The sequence below is a fragment of the Alternaria atra genome (assembly GCF_907166805.1).
Source record: "Alternaria atra isolate CS162 genome assembly, contig: 21, whole genome shotgun sequence".
NCBI lineage: Eukaryota > Fungi > Ascomycota > Dothideomycetes > Pleosporales > Pleosporaceae > Alternaria > Alternaria atra.
The window spans coordinates 5,627,898-5,651,153 of record NW_025091319.1 but is presented as its reverse complement, the minus strand read 5'-3'; the positions used below and the strand labels follow the sequence as shown (position 1 = coordinate 5,651,153).

The 23,256-nt window shown below is 51.8% G+C and overlaps 5 protein-coding genes across 5 annotated transcripts; 3 read left to right on the top strand and 2 right to left on the bottom strand.

The window, feature by feature from the left end:
• Positions 1-669: 669 nt before the first annotated feature.
• ALTATR162_LOCUS2307 (uncharacterized protein) lies at positions 670-6,280 on the top strand (the record flags this gene model as incomplete). The annotated part of the gene is made up of 5 exons (XM_043309911.1): positions 670-796; positions 846-1,812; positions 2,413-5,017; positions 5,065-5,418; positions 5,468-6,280. The coding sequence occupies 5 exons, from the start codon at positions 670-672 to the stop codon at positions 6,278-6,280; spliced, it is 4,866 nt and encodes a 1,621-aa protein (XP_043165846.1).
• Positions 6,281-6,482: 202 nt separating this feature from the next.
• ALTATR162_LOCUS2306 (uncharacterized protein) lies at positions 6,483-9,527 on the bottom strand (the record flags this gene model as incomplete). The annotated part of the gene is made up of 2 exons (XM_043309910.1): positions 6,483-6,737; positions 6,858-9,527. 2 exons carry the CDS (start codon positions 9,525-9,527, stop codon positions 6,483-6,485), a joined length of 2,925 nt encoding a protein of 974 aa, XP_043165845.1.
• A 471-nt stretch (positions 9,528-9,998) lies between these two features.
• ALTATR162_LOCUS2305 (uncharacterized protein) lies at positions 9,999-15,414 on the top strand (the record flags this gene model as incomplete). Its single annotated transcript, XM_043309909.1, has 3 exons — positions 9,999-10,375; positions 10,440-14,805; positions 14,857-15,414. 3 exons carry the CDS (start codon positions 9,999-10,001, stop codon positions 15,412-15,414), a joined length of 5,301 nt encoding a protein of 1,766 aa, XP_043165844.1.
• Positions 15,415-16,635: 1,221 nt separating this feature from the next.
• Positions 16,636-20,934, top strand: ALTATR162_LOCUS2304 (uncharacterized protein; the record flags this gene model as incomplete). Its single annotated transcript, XM_043309908.1, has 5 exons — positions 16,636-17,059; positions 17,109-19,072; positions 20,147-20,595; positions 20,660-20,838; positions 20,888-20,934. 5 exons carry the CDS (start codon positions 16,636-16,638, stop codon positions 20,932-20,934), a joined length of 3,063 nt encoding a protein of 1,020 aa, XP_043165843.1.
• A 197-nt stretch (positions 20,935-21,131) lies between these two features.
• ALTATR162_LOCUS2303 (uncharacterized protein) lies at positions 21,132-22,596 on the bottom strand (the record flags this gene model as incomplete). Its single annotated transcript, XM_043309907.1, has 5 exons — positions 21,132-21,978; positions 22,197-22,210; positions 22,293-22,380; positions 22,435-22,482; positions 22,523-22,596. The coding sequence occupies 5 exons, from the start codon at positions 22,594-22,596 to the stop codon at positions 21,132-21,134; spliced, it is 1,071 nt and encodes a 356-aa protein (XP_043165842.1).
• Between the last annotated feature and the right edge of the window lie 660 nt (positions 22,597-23,256).

The following is a 23,256-nucleotide window of genomic DNA, read 5'->3' as shown; positions in this document are numbered from 1 at the left end:
CTTGTTCTGAATACAGGTTCCGCATACAGGCCGCTCCCCTGCTCTACCGTCAGCAAACCCTAATCAACGCATTCAAGACGTCATACCAGAACATCGCGTCTTCTTCTTCCTGCATGTCAAGCACGCGGAATTAATGCGACGCCTCTTCGCATAGGGACCATCATGGTTCGTCACAAAACGAATAGGCTTGGGCTGAGGCACGGCAGCGTTCGCAGAGGCCGTCTGAGGGGCTCCTTGATTCATTAAAAGCAGAGTGAGGTCTCAGAGGCAAACGGAAATGGCCGCATCCAAGGCCTCTTTTGATGATGCAGGGAAGGTAATTTTGAGTGGGGTAACAACAGCTGCCAGATGCGCGTCAAGGGTCGATCATGAGCCAGACCAGACAGTGGAGAACATGCAAAGAGACGAGAAGCTGTGGAGAAGCCAGCGCATATTCAGAGAGGCCGGCACGAGGAGATCGGCAAGCGCTACGACGTGACTTTGATACCCGACGGAAGTGTGTTGACGCGGGAGTGGTCTGGGTTGCGGAGCGGAGAACCCCAGATTTAGACGGTCGGTCGACGCTACAGCGACCATGTCCGAGCGCGTCTATGGAAAAAGTCGCCGCGGCGGGTCCCACTCGGCCTGCGAACAGCGTCCAAGCCATCTGCACCTTCTTCCAGCATCACCATGGAGTCAATCCGTCCAGCACTTGCCAGCATACGGCTATCAGCACCGCAAAGAGCCTACAGGCCTCTCTACCAATGTTTACACACATCAGCCACACGAGGAGCCACGCCGCTGCCTCATCCATCTGGTGGGATAATGCCACCCGGCCAAGATAGCCAGTAATTAACGTCTGACAGTACCCGGGCCACCGCCTGAGACGCCTCAGCCACAAGCATCAGATGCATCCGAACGGGTTGCGAGGAAGAGGAAGCAGGCGGACATGATGAAGCAGGCGCGGGAGATGCGCGACGTCTATGCCCCCACCAACAAGCCTAAAAACATGCTGGCAAAGCGCTTCTGGAAAGACGTGACTGTCAAGGAAGGCGAGGGTGGTCTCCAAGTCTTCCTCGACCACCGACCCGTCCGCATGCCCAACAAGCAGATCCTCACCGTCCCCGCATCGAAGCCTCAGCTAGCGACCGCCATTGCCCTCGAGTGGGATCTCCTTATGAGCGCACAGCAGGCCCTCAAGAACGACTACATTCCAATGACCTCGCTCGCCGCACGTGCAATCGACATCGAGGCGGCCGATAAAGAAGGGAGGGAGAACATCAGGAACGACATCCTGAGCTATCTGATGCGCGTGCTCGCTACGGATACACTACTCTGCTGGGCACCCGCACATGTTATGAACGAGACTCTCCAGAACGGAAAGACACTGCGCCAGCTTCAAGAAGAAGTAGCTACAGGCATCATCGCCTACCTCCAGACACACGTTTGGCCTGGTGTAGAGATCAAGCCTACGCTCGATCCCGAGACCATCATTCCCGTCGAGCAGCCAGAGATGACACAGCAAGTGATTCGCGGTTGGTGCGCAGGTCTTCCGGCATACGAGCTTGCTGGCCTTGAACGCGCAGTGCTGGCGTCCAAGAGTCTGCTAGTCAGCGTGCGGCTGATCCACGAATGGGGCGAAGCATTTGCGCAATCGCGAAAGGTGACTGACGCGCCGCGCTTCGGTATCCAAGAAGCCGCAGAGGCATCGAGCTTGGAGGTTACGTGGCAAACAAAGCAGTGGGGCGAGGTAGAGGACACACACGATGTCCAGAAGGAGGATTTACGGAGGCAGCTTGGAAGTGTTATCATCCTTGTGGGTGGAGACTCAGCGTAAGCATATCAAGATGCATGTATACAAATGTACATTATGTGAATACTACAGATAATGTGTCAGCCATATGAGTGTTTGAGCGCAACCTTGTACAGACAGCATGATTCAGTCGACTTAAAGGATCACTACAAGCAGAAACAAGTTCACCAAATACTTGTATCTGCTAGTTTGGTCCACCATGACATGTGCCCGAGCAGTTTCAGGCGGGTGGACGATCTTGGGACAGCAGTAGGCCCAGTCTAGCGGAGCAATAGTCGTGATTCGCTGGAGGAGCGGCCTGGATTGCGCGCCCCTGACGAAGGCCCCGAAAGCTGCTGAAAGCCCCGCCGCGACAGTGATGAAATCCTACAAAGTCGCGGCGGCCGCACACAAGCTGTTTACGATATTTTGACCTGGTGCTAACAGCGATCCAACCGAACCCCTCGTCTGTACATCTTCCACAGGCCCGCATATCCTTGGCTTGCCGGCCAATCACACAACCATGGAAGGGTATGTGCGCCCGCTCCAAGCTTATGCTGCCGTCATGGCGGGGGACATGTGGAGGACAAGGCAGTCGGTTGTGATATACCCCAGAATCACGTCTAACCAGCACATCGCAGGCACAAGCGCTCCAAGTCGGCCAGCGTCAAGAATCTCCTATCGCGTGTCACATCCAAGACCGACGTGCCCACCACCTCAGACGGCAGCGACACTAGCCCCCCCAGTACCGCCATTTCCTCCAACTCGCAGCCCTCGCAATCCATAACCTCGCCCTCGGGACACAGTCGCAGTCTGTCCAAGAAGCAGAATCCACATCTCTCCACCAGCATGTCGAGTGCGGGCGCCGGGCAAGATAGCCTGAGTCCCTCGGCCGCCAGCTTCTCGCAATCGCCAAGCTCGCCCACGGCCAAGTCGACGTCGATAGAGCAGTCGGTGAAGCTGTTCAGGGTATTCGAGTCGCTGAGAAATGGAGACACAGCAGCCATATCGAGAGCCATAAGGGATCAGTCGGGGCCGACAGAGGGCGAAGACAGCAGGTCATCGCTGCAACTACCCAGCGCACGTACAGAAGGCACCTCTATCCTGCACCTGGCCATACAATGCGCCGAGGTGCCTGTCATCGAGTTTGTGCTATCAAACGCGACGGCGACACCAGACTCGCCCATCGACATCAATGGCCGCGACCGCGATGGCAATACCCCCCTTCACCTCGCAGCCACCCTGGGCAGAACTCCAGTAGTCCGAATGCTGCTGGATCAGCCCGGTATCAACGACTCGGTAACCAACTACAACGGCCAGACGCCATTGGATCTCGCTCGCACACCAGACATCTTCCAGCAGCTGCAGCTCTCGCGGTCCATCTTCATCGACACCAACGTAAAGAAGATACAACAGATGGTAACTACTGGTGACATGGACTCACTAGAGAAGATATTGCAAGACGCCAGGATAAAGAGCACACTCGATGTCAACGGTGGAGAACTGGCGACTGATCCGGTCGTGGTAGATGCGGGTGGTACGCTTCTGCACGAAGCAGCTAAGAAGAAGGATGTCAAGCTGGCGCAGCTGCTATTGCTCAACGGAGCCGACCCCTTCCGCCGAGACCGCAAAGGCAAGCTTCCCCAAGACTACACCAAAGACGACCGCACGCGTGCCATTTTGAAGAGATCACCCGCCGCGGCAGCAGCGCAGAGGGGCATTCAGGAGAAGACAATCCTCGCTGGTGGACCTCCAGGACAAACTGCGACAGAGAGCGGCATGGGTGCGAAGGAGTCGCGCGAGATGAAGGGCTACCTCAAGAAATGGACAAACTACACAACGGGATACAAGTTGCGATGGTTCGTGCTCGAGGACGGCGTGCTCAGTTACTACAAGCACCAAGACGATACCGGCTCTGCATGTCGCGGTGCCATCAACATGCGGATAGCGAAGCTGTACATGGATCCGCAAGATAAGCAGCGGTTTGAAATCCAGGGAAAGTCGTCAGTGAAGTATCATCTCAAAGCAAACCACCAGGTTGAGGCTAAGCGATGGTACTGGGCTCTGAACAACGCGATTCAGTGGGCCAAGGACGAAGCGCGAGAAGAAGAGAAGCGTGCCACCCAGGACCAGGAGATGCTGAAGCAAGCCAAGATCGAGCAGATCAAGGGCGAGGGCGACACATCTAGTGTCGGCAGCTCCAAGTTGGCGGCAAGCTCGCGAAATATGGCTGCCTCGTCCACTCTCGGCGTCCCTCTCCCCAGTCTCGACAACACATCCTCTCGAACGGCGGTCAGTGTTACGGAAGACCCTGGAAGCGTCTACGAGCCTAGCATGAATGGTCATGGCCTGGACAGAATGACCAGTCATATGGGAACCGCTACCGTAGCTGGCGACGATGAAGACGACGACGACTATGGCGATGATACGAGCAGCCATGAGATGAAGCCCCAGAGTAAAGACGCTTTTAACATCACAGCGCAATCCGCCAAGTTACAACTTGATCTATTGACATCTGTTTCTGCTGCCCTGCAAGCGGAGAAGACTCGCTCACCCGACCTTAGGATCTCTGATCCCATGATGCTCCAAGCATTCGCGTCTTATGAATCTGCTATCGGGAACCTGAAAGGGCTGATCGGCGACCTACTCCGGATATCTAGGGATCGTGATGCATACTGGCAATACCGCTTAGATCGCGAGGCCAATGTTAGACGTATGTGGGAAGAAAGTATGGCCAAGGTCGCAAGAGAGCAGGAAGAACTTGAGAATAGGATAGGCGAGTCTGAAGAGAAGCGGCGAAAGCAGAAGAAGGCTCTGCGGGAAGCATTGGAGGACTACGAGACGACTGGTCCCCGGTCGGATGCCAAGGATGAGGAAGACGACTTCGCTGACGCACCAGAAGATACCCAGCAACAGAAGGAGATGACGTCGGGTGTGGGACTTCCAGCTAAGAACCAGAAAGTGAGGAGGAAGGCTACATTTGCCGATATCGCCGCCGACATATCAGACTCGGAGTCAGAAGATGATGAGGAGTTCTTCGATGCTGTTGGTGCTGGAGAGGTCGAGGTTGTGGAAATGCCTGCGGCTGCCCCCAAGGAGACTGCGCAAGTAGACATTCCAGCTTCGTCTGACGATCCGTTTGAGAAGAAGCAGATGGAGATCGCCACGGCTTGGGCAGGCTACGAAGACGGCCCACGTAAGAGGCTCGCCATGGACGCCGATGACAGACCTAAGATCTCGCTTTGGGTATGTTCAATTCCGTAAACTATATTCTAGACGCTAACACCTTTCAGGGCATTCTCAAGTCTATGATTGGCAAGGACATGACCAAGATGACATTGCCTGTGTCATTCAACGAGCCTACTTCACTGCTTCAACGTGTTGCCGAAGACATGGAATATACTGACCTCCTCGACACCGCTGCCGAACGCGACGACTCTACAGAGCGTATACTTTATGTGGGCGCCTTTGCTGCGTCAGAGTATGCTTCGACCATTGGGCGTGTCGCAAAACCATTCAATCCTCTCCTTGCTGAAACCTACGAGTATGCCAGGCCAGACAAGGGCTACCGTTTCTTCATCGAGCAGGTTAGCCATCACCCACCGATCGGTGCCGCATACGCGGAATCCAAAAAGTGGGATTACTATGTAAGTACCAGGGACCTGCGTTACCAGTACATCTTTTAATGATATTCAGGGTGAATCTGCAGTCAAGTCAAAATTCTACGGCAAATCCTTTGACATCAACCCGCTCGGAACTTGGTTCCTTCGTCTTCGACCTACCGTCAACGGCGGAAAGGAGGAACTCTACACCTGGAAGAAGGTTACATCCTCCGTCATTGGTATTATAACCGGTAACCCCGTTGTCGACAACTACGGTACTATGGAGATCACGAACTGGACGACGGGCGAGAAGTGTCTTATTGAGTTCAAGCCCCGTGGCTGGAAAGCTTCGTCAGCTTATCAAGTCGTTGGAAAAGTGTTTGATGCACAGAACCGGGTCCGCTGGAGTATTGGCGGCCGATGGAACGATAAGATCTACGCGCGCTTCACACCAGGCTTCGAGGATGTGGACGTTGAGAAGAGTGGAAAGAGTTCAAAGCATGACGATAACAAGGCTTTCCTTGTCTGGCAAGCACACGAGCGCCCAACAGGCATACCATTCAACCTCACTCCTTTCGTCGTGACTCTCAACGACATTCCCGACAAACTCCGTCCTGTAGTCGCCCCAACAGACACACGTCTCCGTCCCGATCAACGCGCCATGGAAGACGGCGAGTACGACTTCGCGGCCACGGAGAAGAACAGGGTAGAAGAGAAGCAGCGAGCAACTCGCAGGCAGCGAGAAGCTGAAGGCAAAGAATTCGTACCCAGGTGGTTCAGCAAGGGCAAGTGTGAGACCACTGGCGAAGAATACTGGGTCTTCAACCATGAGTACTGGAAAGTGAGAGACCGTGTCGCAAAGGGAGAGATCACATGGGGAGAAGCAGGCACGGAAGACATTTTCTAGGGTACAGGTTGATGATTCAAAGAGCCCGCTAGCAGAATAGTCACAAGCGATTAATATACATGATTATATGTCTTCTTCAGTAAAGATTCACTTCACGAGAGGTTCATCGTTTGGATCATCCTTCCATGTTTAGACTCGTTTCCGAGCTGATCCATTGCATAAGCAAGATTACAGTGTTGCACCAACAGTCTGTACATCCCTTTCATACATCCAGCTCAACATAAAGCCTAAGTTCCTTCTCCTGCATAACCCTATACAAGCTCCCCTTCTCCTCCTCCCCAAACACATCCCCAGCATCTGTAAACGCAAACATGACAAACTCCTTACACCATGGCAAATTCCTCAACCCAGCATAAAAAGTCTCCTTGACCCGTTGTTCCGCTTCCTCAATCCTCATCTCCCATTTGCTCTTTTTACCGTCCCGACGTGGTTTCTTGTTTGCGTGTCGTTGCTGTTGCTGTTGGCGCGTTCGTTCAGTACGTAGGCACTGTATTTCAAACCCCACGTAAGCTTTCCAGAGCGCGGGACAGCGACACCCTGCCGTCGAGTCTGTAGCGCGTTTATACAATGCACGTACAGAGTGGCTCGTCGAGCCTGCCATCTCGCCTTTTAGCGTCTCGTAATGTATAGCAAAGGCCCAGCCAGCTATACTCCGTTCGTCGGGCTGCAGGAAGCTTTGGTCCAGAACCCTTCTGACGCGATCGTCAATGGCAAAACGAACTTCGTTTGCAGCGTACAAAGAGAGTAAGATGGTGTTTGCGGGGAAGACGTCGATAAGTGGTTCGAGGCTGGTACGTATCAAAGCTGGTTTGACGATGGGCGCGTGGATGGCGTGGTGTGTGAGAAAGGCGGAGAGGGATTGGGCGCGCAGTTCTTCAAAAGGGGAGGTGTGGAGGTGGCGGTGGGATCCGAAATAGTCTGACAGGTGGGCGTAAGGGTAGAGGGCGGGACTGAGACCGTTGGTGAGGTAGTTGAGGAGGGAATTGAGGGAGGTGCATATTATTGCTGTTGGGTAGTCGTGGTTTAGTAGTGCGTGTTCTGTGATTTGACTGAGTGTTCGGTGTGCGGGTTCGGCCCAAGGACATGAGTTTCTGAACTCTTCGGATGGAAGGTTGCCCTTTGGTGAGACGAGCCGCCACAGTGCCTCTTCGTGTTCTCCTCGTCGGAGCGCTTCCCATACCCAGTTGTTGAAGAGCTCCAAACTCCACGGCGTTGAGAGCACGTTGTCTCCCTGTTGCATGGATAGTGCCATACTAAACACTTGATCTGCTTTGGCCGAGTTGCCCAGACGCGACTCAACCAGTCCGTAAGCGTTGTACAAACGCAAACTTGACGGCCGTGCTTTGAGCAATCGCTTCGCTGTCTTGAATGCTTCTGACGGGAAATGTTTCGATTCGAAAGCTAGTAGGTACTCTCCTATGATATCCTCGCTCACAGGATCCGAAGCTAGGAGCTTAAGTAGACGCCTGATGAAGTCTGCATCGAGTCGGATTCCATCAAGTGAGAAGCTTTGCTCGAACAAGAGTTCAGTAGTCATCTGAAAGCTCTTAGCAGAATAGTTCGAGAAGCGCTTGATGGATTTTATGAACTCCATGGAGTCGTCAATATCCGACGAAGTAGAGTGCCAATGGCGCTGCAAGAATGGATCAGACCACCAGGTTCGTTGTTGTGGGATACGGTGTGGTAGCGGTGGTAAACCACAGAAGCACAAGAAAGCCTCGATGATCAGTGTTGCTGGTGTTTCGGGTGTAACAAAAGTTAGATACGGCTCAACATCAGAGAAGAAGATCGTATGGAATGCGTCATCTTCCGCTACATCGTCTGATGTACGACCAGGATATCGTAACACCGACGTAGCCTCCACTTCGCGCTTTCGGAAATCTTCAAAGACAGCGTCTGCTGCTTCTCTATCTCGCAACGATGGAGGTCCTCGGGGTGGTGCGTCGTCCGTACTGCTATGTTTCCAGCCCTTTGCTTCAGGCTCACCAATTCGGGGTACTTCACTTTCCCAAAATTCCTCGAATGCCTTTAGATCGGAGCCTGTTTCTGCTCGCAGTAAGTGATGTTCGAACAAGGCTTGCCAAACTGCGAGGCCGACCTCCTGGTATCCTGCATCGTGGGCCATGGACGTCAAACGCAGCAATAGATGCAAGCTCTGTTCCGGCGATATACCGGTCTTGGTCGCACGCAGAGACTCTACACCTTTGAAGAAGATAGCCCGACATTCTTCGTATTTGAAACTTGTGAATCGTGACTGCACAAAGTCGAGATACAGCATCCACAAATCCATACTTTGCGGGTGTTTCGCAAGTACGTCCTTCCATTTTCTGGCCAACTTGGCGCCATCCCAGGCCCTCTCTGCTTCTTTCAACAGCCCCTGGTAGAGCTTCAACTGGCTTTTTTCATCTGGGCCGATCCTCTTCAAAGCCTCTTCATAGGTGGAGATGCGAATATCGGCCAGATGTGCTTTGTCGGATACAGTCAACTGAGTAGACGGCCGCTCGAGCTTTAGCATGGCTTCTTGGTGTTTGACCAGTGCCAACCAGCCCTGGACGTCTTCAGGGGTTTCTTTTGTATGTCGCGCAAGCTGGGAGTTTTCGCGAATCACTTCGGTGTCAACCACAACTTCAGGGTCGGACTCATATTGTGTATCTGGGTCCACCGGCTCGTTTGATTTGGGCCCATCAATGCCTCGGTAGTCTGCCTCTGCTTCTACTTCCTCGTCTTCATTTTCGCTGTCGTCGCGTTTCCGTTTGATATTTGTTGAAAACAGAACAAAATCTTGGTCGAGATTCCTATCATCTTGTCCAGTCTTTACCAGCCGCAGAGCGCGCCCACTCGATTTGTTTGCACGCTTGTCTGTTAGCAGTCGCTCCTGCCGTCTACGAGTCGCTGGCGTAACAACAATCTTTCTGTCCGTAGATTCTGCTCTGTCAATTTTCTGATTTTTGGGGAGTCCCAGGATGAAGCCATGACCAAATCGACGGTAAGGTGGGATGTCATAACGGTTCATCGTTCCATATCGCAAAACGTCGGGATCGCCTCTTCGGTCGCTGAAGTAGGGCCTGTTTTTGTTTGACTCTTGCTCACGGGTACTTTTATCTGGCGAAGGAGATGTCCTCCTACTTGAAGCCTTCTCTTTCGATGATCTTCCAACTTTCTCACGTTGTTGACCTTCCTTGGACGGCTCTGGAGCTGCCTTGGGCTTTGGCCGGAAGCTCGCAAACTTCGGAACATTCGACGCCATGATGTAGGACAGAACTCAAGCGATCTCCCTTTTACAGATGAGGCTTCAGGCTAGTATCATGTTGCGGTTGCTATTGCCTGCAACATTAGCAGATTTGATGCGCTTGATTATGAGCCGAAAGCGAAACTGCAACTACAGGTGCCTAGAACAGCCTCTAAACAGGGTCCCACGAGTGTGTGTCTCTGACACGAATGCGAGGAGAGGTGTGATTAGACAGAAGACAGTTGGAGGGATAGAAGGCGCGTCGCACGTGTCTCGGGGGTCCGGCAGCATGTCTGGCTCGAGCGGCCCGCCGTAAAAACCCATTAGCGTGAAATCTTGGCTTCCCGAAATTTTGTATGCGCATCACCGTCTCCAAGCTTCTCAACCATCCGCCACGACAAAATCCACGCTGTATCGCTGCGTCTGATGGCTCATCGCATTACCCGAAATACACCGTAAAGCCTGTTACGATAGCGAAAACTCACCAAAATGGCGACGGCGCTTCAGAAACAGCTCGCGTCCATCGCGGCTTCGAGCACCCACCAGCTCGATCTGCGCGCGCAGAAGTCGGCGCATGGCAAATCGCTACTATTCGATTCCAAAATCGCCGCATCACAATCCTTCGAGACTGTCTATCTAATCTGCTATGACGGCTACAAGGATCTTTGCGCATTGGATCCGAGGTTTTTGCGCTTCTCTAAGAATCTGTTCAGCGAGCAGAGCAAGGCGGAAGATCGCACTCAGATGACCAAGGATGAAAACACCAAATTGAACACAGTACTCGAAGCATTCATCACGCTGGTTGGACCAAGGCTACTGTTGAAGCCGGCTGAAAAGGCCCTCGAGTGGCTGGTGAGAAGATTCCGGTGAGTCGACACACTTGAAGGCCTCCATTGGCTTCTCAGACGATCGAGGCTAACAAGAAGCCAGCATCCACGAGTACAACACTGAAACTCTTGTATTCACTTACCTACCCTACCACAACACACCACAGTTCCTTGCGCTGCTCTCCATCTTGCCCGCACAACCAACGCACGCCATCCGCTTCCTCTTTCCCTACATTCAGGCGCCAACAAACGTACCTCAGCGGACAATCGCGTACACAGCCATCAATACCTCACAGTTCTTCAACGCCTATCAATCATATGTGGCCAAGGTTGTGGAAGCGGGCCACCAGGCCTCGCATATGCTGTCCTTCTGGTCGGGAATCACGGTCGAAGCTATATACGGTATAGTGAGCAACGCAAGCTCTGGCAGGAAGGATCTCCAGGATCAAGGAACCGAGAAATTGGTGCTGGAATTGCTCCCGGTTCTCAACAGCTGTATGCGGGCCAAGCACGGAGCTGACACGGTTCTGGCCTGCTACGCCATAGTCATCATGATGGTGAACCAGGCGAAGGTTGGAGACAAGGTCCTGGATGGGCTGATGGAGGCTGTCGTCGTAGCATACGATGAAACTTCTCTTCAGTCATGCCTCGCATGTCTGGCCATTATTGCTGTGGAGCGCTCAACAGCGCAAATCCCAGCCAAAGTATCAAGAAAAGTACTCAAGGTCCCTCAGCTCGTGCAGAAGTTGACGGCGCTATCACAGCAATGTCAGGTCGATCGACTTGTGCTGGGCTGTGCTCTTGGTGCGCTCAGCGATAGCTCCCACGAGAACCACGAACTTTTCAGCGAATTGATCGCATCTGGCCTACTCACCACGTCATACATCCAGATGGTATTATCGGCATTGGTCCAACTCCTTCGTGATAGTGCGCCGGGTTCTGAAGAGCACGGAGAACTACTTCAGCTCGCTACTAAGATGGCCGAATCGAAAGAGCTACAAAGCATACTGCAGGGAGTCGCGAAACAGAACAATGTCGATTTGGAGTCGTTGGGACTTACTGTTGGCCAAACATTTGATATCGCAGATATTCCGGATGAGGACTCAGACGAAGAGATGTTAGATGCAGACGAGGATACAACCGAAAAGCCTCTCGTACAGTTGCCGGAGATCACCACCAAGAGCTTTTTCGATGCCAAGTCAGGAAACGATTTTGCACAAGCCGCCGATGTTTTCGAGCAGGCTGTAGTCACGAAGCAGACTCGGCAGTTCCTCGTTTCAGAAGCATTACAGCAAGAGTCCGCACTCAAGCAACCAATCTACCTCTCATTCCTCGCTCGCGTCTGGAGTAGCATCCGACCGGTCGCCGTCCGTGTTGCCGCCCTTCGTGCAGCCGCATCATCGTTCGAAAAACTTGAGGCTGCACACGTCCTGCAGAACATCTTGCCATACCTTATTCACGCTCTTGCTGACCCATCCCCACTCATTCGACGTTCAGCAGCTGCCTGCGTCGGATCCTTGGCACGAAAGGCCTCCGCGAAGTCGAAGGCGCAAACCTGGGGAAAGTCCGATCTCTATGGGAAAGAATCGAAGAGCATTTCAGAGCTTAAGCCTGAGGATGTGCTTGTGTTCGTTTCGTCAATGCTGCAGCCGATCCTGGAAGAATGCGTCATGGACTCAAAGTTCATTATTCCTGCGCTTCGCGATGTCCTGGAAGGGACACAATTAAAGAATCACGCCAAAAACACTTTCAAGATGCAAACGAGAACTTCAATCCTAGGGTTCTTCGCAAGCCACGCCAGCCTTACGCCAGTATTGGGAGTCCGACTTAGTCTTCTACCGATCGCAAACATACGCGGCAAAGTCTCCGATAACGTTCGCAACAATACCGTGATTCCTTTACTGACCGAATGGTCTAGTCTCCCAACTGCCACCGTGACTGCTAACTGCAACATCGAAGGCTTTTCGCTTGATGAGGTGGAGCGCGCTCACATTACTGCGACGATGCCTAGGGAGGCGAAGAGCGCTCAGCTGCTACAGGACATAATCTCCGGAACACTTAACAAGGACCGCGAAATTCTAGTCAGTGCTGCCTTTGAGCGTATCCATACCTCATGGTCGTCATTCAGGTCTGAAGCCAGACACGCGCTGGCTCAGTGTATGCTCGGCTTATCTACTAGTGAAAGTAACAACTCTTTCGACAAGCTTTGCAGAGAGCAGTCCGTCGAGATACTACGCAACGTCGATCTCGATTCCGCCATTCTGGTTAGTTTCTTGGAAAGCATTCCATCACCTACAGCGATGCCTGGAGGACCACCTGCCGCGAAGAGGAGACGAACAAGCCGAAGTGAGATGGCTCGTGTAGAGCTTTCATCTCAAGATGATGTTCAGCGACTGCTCCGAAAGCTCACATTGGTCCTTGAGTTGGTTGAAGGATCCAACCCCGGACAGCACCCACCGCTGTTCAAGCACCTCTTTGGTATTTTCGCGGAGCTACAACCACTCAAGCAACAGTCTGGATCTGAGCTAGTGTATCTTCAAAGCATCATTTTGGGCTCACTTAGCCCTATTGTGAACACTTTGAAGGAACAGGCAGACACCGCCGACTACCAATCGGCAGTACGAGCGGATCTACTCATCGACTGCATTCGACACTCCAGCAGCCCTCAAGTTCAGAACAGCGCTCTACTCCTCATTTCCAACCTCGCATCATGGGTACCTGATCTCATCCTTCACAACCTCATGCCTATCTTCACCTTCATAGGATCTACTCTGCTTCGCCAACATGACGACTATTCTGCCCAGGTCGTCGATAAGACCATCTCCCGCGTCGTACCCCAACTGGCTGCCTCTCTCCGCTCGAAGCACAGGGACTTTATCGCTGGCGTGTCCGATCTGTTGCTCAGTTTCACTGCTGCCTTTGAACATATTCCTCTACACAGGAGGATGAAGCTGTTCACCGAGCTCGCCCGTACGCTAGGCCCCGAAGACTCGCTTCCAGCTATTGTGGCGTTACTTGCCGATCGCTATCATAGCAAAGAACAGCGAAGATTCTGCGCCGACTTGCTGCTTCACTTTGAACCTGTACACACTCTCGTCACCTTCAAGGGTTACCTCGACCTACTCACTGATGCAGTGGGGCCGAAGCCCCAGGTTTCAGAGACACTGTTCGGCCTTAAGGAGAAGATCAAAGACAACAAGTTCGATCTATCAATCCAGAGCATGCTGTCGTGTTTGACAGATCTTGCGCTCGATGACAAGGTAAAGGCACACGTTACTAGAGCGTACAGAAAGAAGGATGATCCGGAACGGCCGCGCAAGATCTTTGCAAGCATTGTCGAAACCACTATCCAGTTATCAAAGAAACTGGCAGCAAACCCCAAGACTTACGCGGGTTGCAGCCGTGTCCTCGCCAGCTGCCTGGACCTCTTACCATCGACCGATCTCATCAAATCGGCACAGCTACTGCTCTCGAGCACAGACTCTCATGTGCAAGTAGCTGCCGTGAAGGCGGTCGAGCTGCGCGCTGGCACCGCCAAGCAGAACGATCGCAAATCTGTGGAGGCCCTGATCGCTTTCTTGCCCAGTGTCCAGGACCTTCTGGAACAATCATCTGAGATAGATGTCAAGATGGTGTCTGTTAGCTGCATTGACCGCATCATCGAGCGCTTCGGAAAGAAGGACGTATCTGCTGTTGTATCAGTGGCACAAATCATCTCCGGATCACAGTCACTATCTAGCAGCGACGATCGCCTCCGCATTCTCTCTCTTCTCTGCCTCACGTCTGTTGTTGATGTTCTCGAGGATGAAGCCATCTCGCTTCTTCCTACCGTTTTGCCAACAGCGTTCGAGTACCTGTCGCACGCTATCGAAGAAGAGAAGACCGGTCTGCACAACGCTGTGTTCACCATCCTTTCAAACATCGTTGAACGGTTGGGATACATGTTCTCGCGCGACTACCTGGAGACTGCCCTTCGTCTGTGCCAGCGCTCCGCTGCTGCCGACCTGGAACAGACTTGCGACGAAAGCCGCAGCAGTTTCTTTCAGAGCATCGCTGAGCATCTTGGAGCCCAGGAGGTCTTCGCTGCTATTAAGTCCACATGGCCGAATGCCGCTTCCCAAGGATTCGATGCCTCGCTTGAGCAGCTTGAGCTTCTGCGCGCGACTGTCAACACTCAGACTAAAGCTAAGCTTGTCAAAGCGAGCCCGCCGCTCTTCAGCCTACTTCTGCAGACTTTCCGCCTACGTGAGACTGTCCAGTCTGCCACCGTTGAGGTTGACGATGAGGAGATTGAACAGCTGGAAACCACTCTTACTGATTCAGTTATCGCTATGGTATTGAAGCTTAGCGACGCTACGTTCCGCCCCTTCTTCGTGCAGCTCGTAGACCAGGAAGGCCCCATGTCTGCCAAGCCTCAACGGGCCATCACCTTCTACAGGTTCCTCGCCGCCTTCTTCGACAAGTTCAAGGTACCTAACAATCTATCTTATGACAATGAACTATCACTAACATACATGCAGTCTCTTGTAACAAGCTACTCAAGCTATATCATCGAACATGCCGCGAAGATGCTTACTGAACTTGCGAAGGATGACTCAGAGGTTACCACACGCAGTGCTGTTCTTGCCGCCCTTCAAAAGACATTCCAACATGACCAAGACGGTTTCTGGCAAGCGCCATCCCACTTCGGAACCATTATGCCACCTCTGTTGTCCCTGCTCAACCTTCCATCCGCATCGACGTCTACTCCAGAAAACAATACGAACAATGTCATCCCCACCATCACCGAACTCGCCGTCGCATCTGCATCCTCCATGGAGAACCATCGGGAGATGAACAGCATACTTCTGAAGAACATGAGGAGCGATGATAGGAACACCCGACTCGCAACAGTACTGTGTGAGCAAAGCTTGACAAGGAGACTAGGAGAGGAATGGCTGGGCTTGCTTCCTGAGATGCTGCCTTTTATTAGTGAGCTCATGGAAGATGACGATGAGATCGTAGAAAGGGAGTGCCAGAGGTGGAAGAATGGTATGGAGGAGATTCTGGGAGAGAGCTTAGAGGGTATGCTGCAGTAGTGTATCAACTATCATGTTTGATGTAGATAAGGAGTTTTTATGCAACTTTAATGTATGCAGCTGTCTGCAAGTCAGTATATATTCGACGTCTTCCTTGTAGTGTGCTGTCTTGAGATGCCCGTCCGTCCAGCAGTGAAAGCTGTTAGTCATGGCTAAGACATCTGACGCGCAGACTACTCACTTATGCTTCCTACTTGCCAACCGCCTGACTTCAAGCTTTGCCTCTCTTTCCAACCCGTCAAACTCATGGTGCCGTCTACATAGCAGTTGCCTCCGTGCTAGATCGCATATCGTACTTGCAAAGCACAAGAACATCTCGCGCTATAGCGGACTAGCTTCCGGGATGATATACCACAGCATATTGAAGAAGACGGAACCACAGCGAAGGCGAACATAGATCAGCCACTTGGTGTCTCGATGTTGGAAGCAAACTGCCCTCAACAACTTTGTTCCTCGCACAAGAGTTTTGCTCTATGGTTTGGTTGCGATTGCATGCTTGCTGATTGCGAAGACGTAGGCACTTGGATTTACCGGAAGAGATGTACAAACCTGGAAAGTGTTGATTACCAAGTTTGCAAAATTCGTTTGCGACGAGGCATATAGGAGCGAGCTCCCCTCAGAATGGATACTTGTAGTATGATATCGCCTTTCCTTCTTCGCAAGTACGTTTTTCTTGCTGATGCCTTTCTAGAGCCGCACCTGCTAATGTGTCGCCAACAAGGTCTCTTGCGATACATTCCATGTATTTTGACTTCTGCAGCTATACATATTTTCGCCTACGTTCTCCTTTTCTATGTATATCTCAAGGGCTCGACAGTATCGCACTCTCTTCCTCCATCCATGTCATCTCCGCTGCTGTGTCATCCTCTTATCCCACTCCTCGCTACAGATTCTCATGGTATATTTGACTGATTATTCGCCATCGGCATGGAACGCTTTCACTGAAGTCGCTCGCCCCAAAACTCACTCTATCAATAGGAATCATGAGGTCAGTGCGGCTTGCGTGCAGTATTCGCTGGAGCCTGACCACTGCTCTCCTACTACTCTTCTACTGCTGCATATAAACCCCCACAACATTTCCTTCCACGCTCCTTTACATTTGAGGCTACCACAGTCACGCTTCTGCACAATCTACTTGCGTGGTTCTTGACATCGAACAGACTCCTCGGCCTTATACCACTTTGTGTCAGATTCAGCGCCCCGTTACGTCCTTTATCACTAATGACTGAGTCCTCCAGCAAGAAAAGCAAAGCTCACGCATCGGAGCAAACCTCCGAAGATGATCCTAGAATCGCACAGCACAGCAAGTTGGCTTCAAACCAACCTATCGAGAGCCGCACTCCTCTTGCAGACCAAACGGAGACCCAGAAGAAACTCGCAAAGCGCCAGAAGACTACCCATGCTAAGAGCAATGCAACTCCAGGGTCTAAGCCTAATGCACCTTCTGGTGTAAACAGCCCTGCCAATGCTCCAGCTGTAGGTGAAACGTATTTGGCGATAGAGGATGCGCCTGCACAAAACCCGATAGCGTCGCAGGAAGAGCCGCGAGCTCAAACGGCCAAAGCAAAGAACGCTAGTCAGGAGATTGGAAATGATGACGATGCGGACGTGGATGCTGAAGAGCGCCGACTGCGCGCTTCGAATAGTATGCCTTTCTATCCTTCTTATGAAAAAAATCCAACTAACCTTCGCAGTCTTTAATCCAACGCCTCATCCGCCCATTGCACCATGGCATCACAATTTTGCAGCGCCGACGCCACCGTATGAAAATCAACAGGCATGTCCGATAGACTGGTCAAAAGTCGAGATTAAGCACCCAAACGTTGAGTATAAGAGATTATGCCGACAAGCCTATGAGTTGCGCCGGCCATGGGACAAGCAGCCAGTTGCCTGGGAGAAGGTCGCTGAAAATATCGGACTCCTTTCGGCGGAGGACGGAAAAAAACGTACCGTTAGTCAAGAGGGAGGACGAAAACGTTTCATGGCAGCTAACAAAGCGATCTTCAAGCTCACAGGCGTTTACTTCCCCGAAAGCTCGCTTGGGCTTAAAGATTATGATGTACCCCTGCACAACGAGTTGAACCCGATTCTCAAAGGATTAGGCCAAGCACGTGCCGCTAAGAAGAGGATAGTGGCCTGCAATCCACTAGAATATGGCGGCGAGGCTGTTCAACTTGTAGTCTTTCCACCTGGGCGCAAAGGCGGCATCAATCGCTTCATCACAAAAGAGGTCATGGACCGATTGTCAGTCCAGGAACAGCACTTCTTCCGGTACTCTCTGGACAGCTTCGATCGGTGGTACACTTCTGTCTTCCGAGGGCTTCGTCACACTCTTCCGAGGCGCTTGTACTGCCTAGAGCCTTGGAACGGGGACAGCTACATGCACCTCGATAACGGTACACCATCTATCACGATGAGTGGTCTCTTCGAAACATATAGGCTCTCCCAAGAGGTGGGTACTACAGGGGTCAGCGACATGATTCTCGACGAGATTATCCAGTCCTTTAGGCGAGAGAATGAGCTCGCCAACAGACACGAAGAAGACCGAGTCACCATGCAAGACTGCGACAAAACTGTACGCACCCTGAGCTTTGATGTCGACGATATCAACCTCCTTTGGGAGCATACCGAGCAGGATGACCCCATTCGGAAGTTGGTGCTAGAGATCCTTTACCGTTGGAAGGATACCGTAGAGGACACCATCGAGGAACAAAGACGTATGCTCGATGCTAATTTTACGAAAGAATGGAAAGCGTGCATCAATGGTCCAGGCTTCAAGCAGTGTAACGTTCTCGAGAAGTTCTTTCATGAAGGTAGAAAGTTCAGGCCGATGGACCCAAAGGAAATCGTTGCACCCGGAAGAGCCAGGTATGAGAACCTTGGTCAAGAAAATGGAAGTCTCCAAGATTTCTGCGCCAAGTACCACAACCACGTTGGCTACGGATCTGAGTGCTTCCGCTCCAGACCGGAGTCACCGAGACTCATCCCCGAAAACTTCAATGACTCCAAGATAGTCAAAGTGCTTTTTAAAGACGTGGAATACAAAATCGAAGATCGCGCTAGCCACGACGCTTTCACTTTCGACTTTGAGCGCATGGTGATTGAAAAGCCGGATTGGGATTGGCCCCGTGTTCGCTCCGTAGATGCCTATGTTAAAGGGCCATTGAATCTCAGGTCTGGAAAGAGGTCATATTACCTGAACCCAGCCTACTACGAGATCGATACCTTGGACGAAAACGGTCGATATCCGTCTCATCCAGGGTACCAACTCACTGATTGGACACCACCCGATCTTGACTTCGAACACTTTAACGTATATGAGGAGCCATGGGAAAAGGTTATGAAGCGCGACATTCCCATGAGCGCGACGAATCACCGTGAGGAAAAGATTCGTATCGGTGAGGATGATGAAGGCGAGCCGATCTACCAGATCACAGCCATCTTCTTCGAGATCGAAGATCCGAACTGGTGCCCACCCAATGACTGGGAGCCTTATATACACAGCAGTAGTCTTTCGCCGCAGGAAGTCAGGGACTATAGAAGGTGGCTGTGGGTTAAGGAGGGTGGAGAAATCCCGCGGATTGAGGTTGAGCGGTTTCGTCCTTTCAAGGACGGTACTCCAGCCTGGACAGATCCGTTTGTTGATCTCAAGAAAAAGGTAAGCGTCTTGGATATTCTTCGCTGAGGTTGCGGTTGCCTTTTGGGTAGAACCAATCTCTTACACAACATGTCTTATCCAATACTGACGGCTTTCTCTCTATCGGTCATTTATTGCAATTTTAATCTACTCGGACAAAACGTACAGCTTCCTTTACTACAAGAAGTTCAGCTTCCACTATCCGCAATCGCAGACCTTAATGCTAGCCTATTCTTCGACATCCTTTGATGCTATCATGCGTCGGTCACATGATTGGTCAGACCCCTTGTCGCTCAATTTGTGAATGCACTTTACACCACTCACCTAGATGGAGCGACATCCCAACAACCACTGCAAAGGAATCCTAGGAGGACGATCGTCTATAGAGAAATGCTTGGAGACGGCACTTGTATGCCCCACATCGCCAGGCATACTCGGCCATATGTAGACATACATCTTGCGTAAACAACACTGCTCGCATTCGTTTTTCCTAGAAGAAACCTACGACCTCGTCATTACACTATGAAATACCTAAAACTCACAGCTTTTGCGCTCGCAAGCGCAGCAAACGCTCAGAATGTCAGCCGGGGCGCAGCGATGATGCGCTTCGCATGCTCGCAACTCACAGTCGAGCGATTAGATCCTTTGGTTAACCCTGGAGTCGTGGGGAGTCCACACACGCACCAGATCGTCGGGGGAAACAGTTTCCAACCGGAGATGAAGCCATTGGAATATGATATGGTCGAGAAGAGTACCTGTACTACGTGCACATTCAGCGAAGACTTCAGGTATGCGGCAAAAGCGTTTGATGACGATGTGAAGCATACAAGTCTAGCGAAGTAAGGGCTGACAGAGTGTAGCAACTATTGGACTGCAGCGTTATATTTCCGCGCACAGAACGGAACTTATAAACGCGTTCAACAGTTTCCGAACGGTGGACTGAACCAGAGAGGTGGTATGACCGTGTACTACATACCTCCATATGATGGTGTCAGCAACGTGACCGCCTTCAAACCTGTTCGTCTGCCCTTGTTATTGATATAAAGAGCCAGAAACCCTCGTCTGATCTATACCGCGTCACTAACATGGCAACAGGGCTTTCGCATGCTCGCCGGCAACCCTCTACTTCGCAACACCACGGGCGAATCCCGCGGCATTTGCCACCGTTGCATCTACAAAGACGCGAAACCCTTTGGCGGCGCTCCCTGCACAGAAGAAGATACGACCTTCCTCCCCAATCGTATGTGTGAAGGTGGTATCCGCACTCAAGTCACCTTTCCCACTTGCTGGGACGGCGTGAACCTCGATAGCCCAGACCACCAGAGCCACGTTGCATATGCAGAAATCCCGTATGAGCCTTACGTTGCGCCCTTGGCAACACATCCGTATACGCCCGAGCAGCAGAGGGGTAAGTGTCCGGTAGGATACCCAGTTATGCTGCCGCAGGTCATGTATGAGGTCATGTTCGATACAAAGCCGTTCAACCAGAAAGAGCTATGGGGCGAGGAAGGCACACAACCTTTGGTGTTCAGTATGGGTGACGCGTAAGTTTTTCCTTTCCCACTGGAACGCTAGGAAGGTCCTTGTCATGCTGACGCTGGGCTGTAGGACTGGTCATGGTAACCACGGTGATTATATGTTCGGTTGGAAGGGCGATGCGTTGCAGAGGGCGCTTAATGCACGGTGCAGTAACGATCACTGTACCGAGTTGGAGAGACAGAGCGATGAAGATGCGATGAGTTGTAGTATTCCGCAGACGGTGGTAGAGGATGTTGATGGCTATGATTGTAAGCGTTCTTCTGGACATGAAAGGTATCGCGCTAATCGATTGGACAGGGCTAGAAAGCCTACCCGGCGGGGTACAGGTCAACGACGGCATGTAGAGGGGACTATAGCACCCAGTCACATGGTATACGGGACAGTCGAAATTTCGATCACTGTGTAAAGTGTTCTGTGGAACAGAGAGAGAGTGCTGTGCCCATTTGTCTAGACGGCACCCCATTTTTTGATGGATATAATGTCGTTCGAGAACATCAATTCAACATCCGTAGTATTTCGACTACCTGCAGGATCGATCTATTTACAAGACGACCTTGTTAGGTGCCTCCTGCTCCTCTGGCTCATCGAAGATGTTAATGCTCCACCTGGGCTTATTGGCCGTGTATGGAACATTGTACCTTCTCCTGCCCTGGTGTTCATCTGAGAACTTGGCGATAGCCTTGATGTCCTCATCGTCCAGCTCGATCTCCTTGAAGTTCTCGGCAATACGTGAAGCGGTAACTGACTTGGGGATGACGGAGTGACCCCCAACTTGCGACCATGCGAGAATGACCTGCGCAGGTGTTGCGCCCTTCTTCTCAGCGATTGCTTTGATTTCGGGGCGGTGAATGAGGAGTGGGATGTCGAAGAAGTTGTTGCCGAAGGCCGAGTAGGCGGTGATGTGGATGTTCTTCTCCTTGGCGTAGGCGACGAGCTCCTTGCTAGGGAGGATGGGGTGACGCTCGATCTGGTTGACGGCAGGGACGAGGCCGGTCTTTTCAACCAAAGCCTTCAGGTTTTGGTATGTGAAGTTGGAGACACCAACGGAGCGAACTTTGCTCTTCGGCAGCTTGTTCATGGCCTTCCATGTCTCGCTGTTAGGAACAGAGTTGTCAATGTTGACCTCATTGGGGTCAGATGTCATGGGGAAAAGATCCGAGTGAGGGTTCTTTCCCGGTCCGAAGTTGACGGGCCAGTGGATGAGATACAAATCGAGGTACTCAAGCTCAAGCTCGGCAAGAGTATCATCGAGGGCTTCCTCGACCTTGGCAGGATCGTGCTGGGTGTTCCACAGCTTTCCAGTGATGAAGATGTCCTCACGCTTTAGACCTGGAACATCCTTGTAAGCACGCTTGATGCCTTGCGCAACTTCTTTTTGGTTCTCGTAGCTGTCATTGGCGGAATATCTCGTCAGCTAGCGTTCTCGATGGATGATAGTGGGGTATGGTCATAGCTCCCCCAAGCTTCCGTCTCCACTGAGGGGCATCCTATTTGAACTTCCAACAACAAACACGGAAGAATATCTTGCTTCTGGGCGGATGCGAAGAGACCGTGGCGGAAAGGGTGAAGAAAGTATCGTGTATGGAGGAGGAGCCTATCGACTTACATCTTTGCGAGGTCCTACGTTAATCCAAGTTAGCAATTGAATACAATTCCATGTGGTGAAGCCAGCGGTTCCAGAGTCTTCAGGTCCATGACTTACCAAATGACGGTATCCGATCTTCAACGCCTCGTAGACGCCATTGCCAACCTCACCAGGAGCGGCTTGCCAGGTACCGTATCCCAACTGACTATAGTAACATCAGCACACCAAAACTGCACGAGGACAGATTGTGGTAGCGTACGGGATCTTGTGACCAGAGTTGAGGGTAACGGTCTTGCCTGAAGACATTCTGAAAGATACGTGATATTTGAATACTGGGAATGTAAAACGTGGGATGGGCGATCTGGCCAACGAAGGCAGAGTGGCCCTTCTTAAGTATCGCATCTTGAATGCTCTCGGCCATCGTGTCGGCCGGGAGCCATTATGTATGTCTTGCAGAAATTACTTCAGGACGTGGGATGTCAGACGTTTACAGCAAGGTACAGCACCGTGTTGGGTGGGCTGGCGGGATAATTGCAAGCTCTCGCGATGACGAGACACCCCGCTATCGAGTTTCGGGAGAGCTTTACCCTGCATCTGCGCTCTGGTGGGGCTGAATGCTCGGTTGTAAAGCCCCCGAGACTTGAGTGGGCTAACGAGATGCTCCGCGTCCCAATATCCGGGATTTCAGAAGCAGAAGTGATACCTCATTTTCAGGTTGCTCTCGAATGACTTGCGTTCCTTCGCCGTTCAGTCCAACGTCGAGATCTATTTGAGACTTCCTAAGGATCTTTTCTATAGACTCTTCAGTCCAGAGTGGAAATGCGATGATGTTATCGCCCCTTGAACTGAGCGATTGATGCATGAGACACAATTGCTCCGAAGCATGCATCTTTCCGATCACCTCGATAACTGTCTGGTCCATTGGAATCCGAAAGTGTTCCCGTGATGATTTGTCGTTGAGGGGAGGATAATTCGAAAACACCAGCACTAGCGAACAGGTGCTGTAATTGTACCTAGCATTCTGCAACAGAGTAGTCCGTAATCGCCAGGTGTGATGTCTAATATTAGAATGTATGACTAG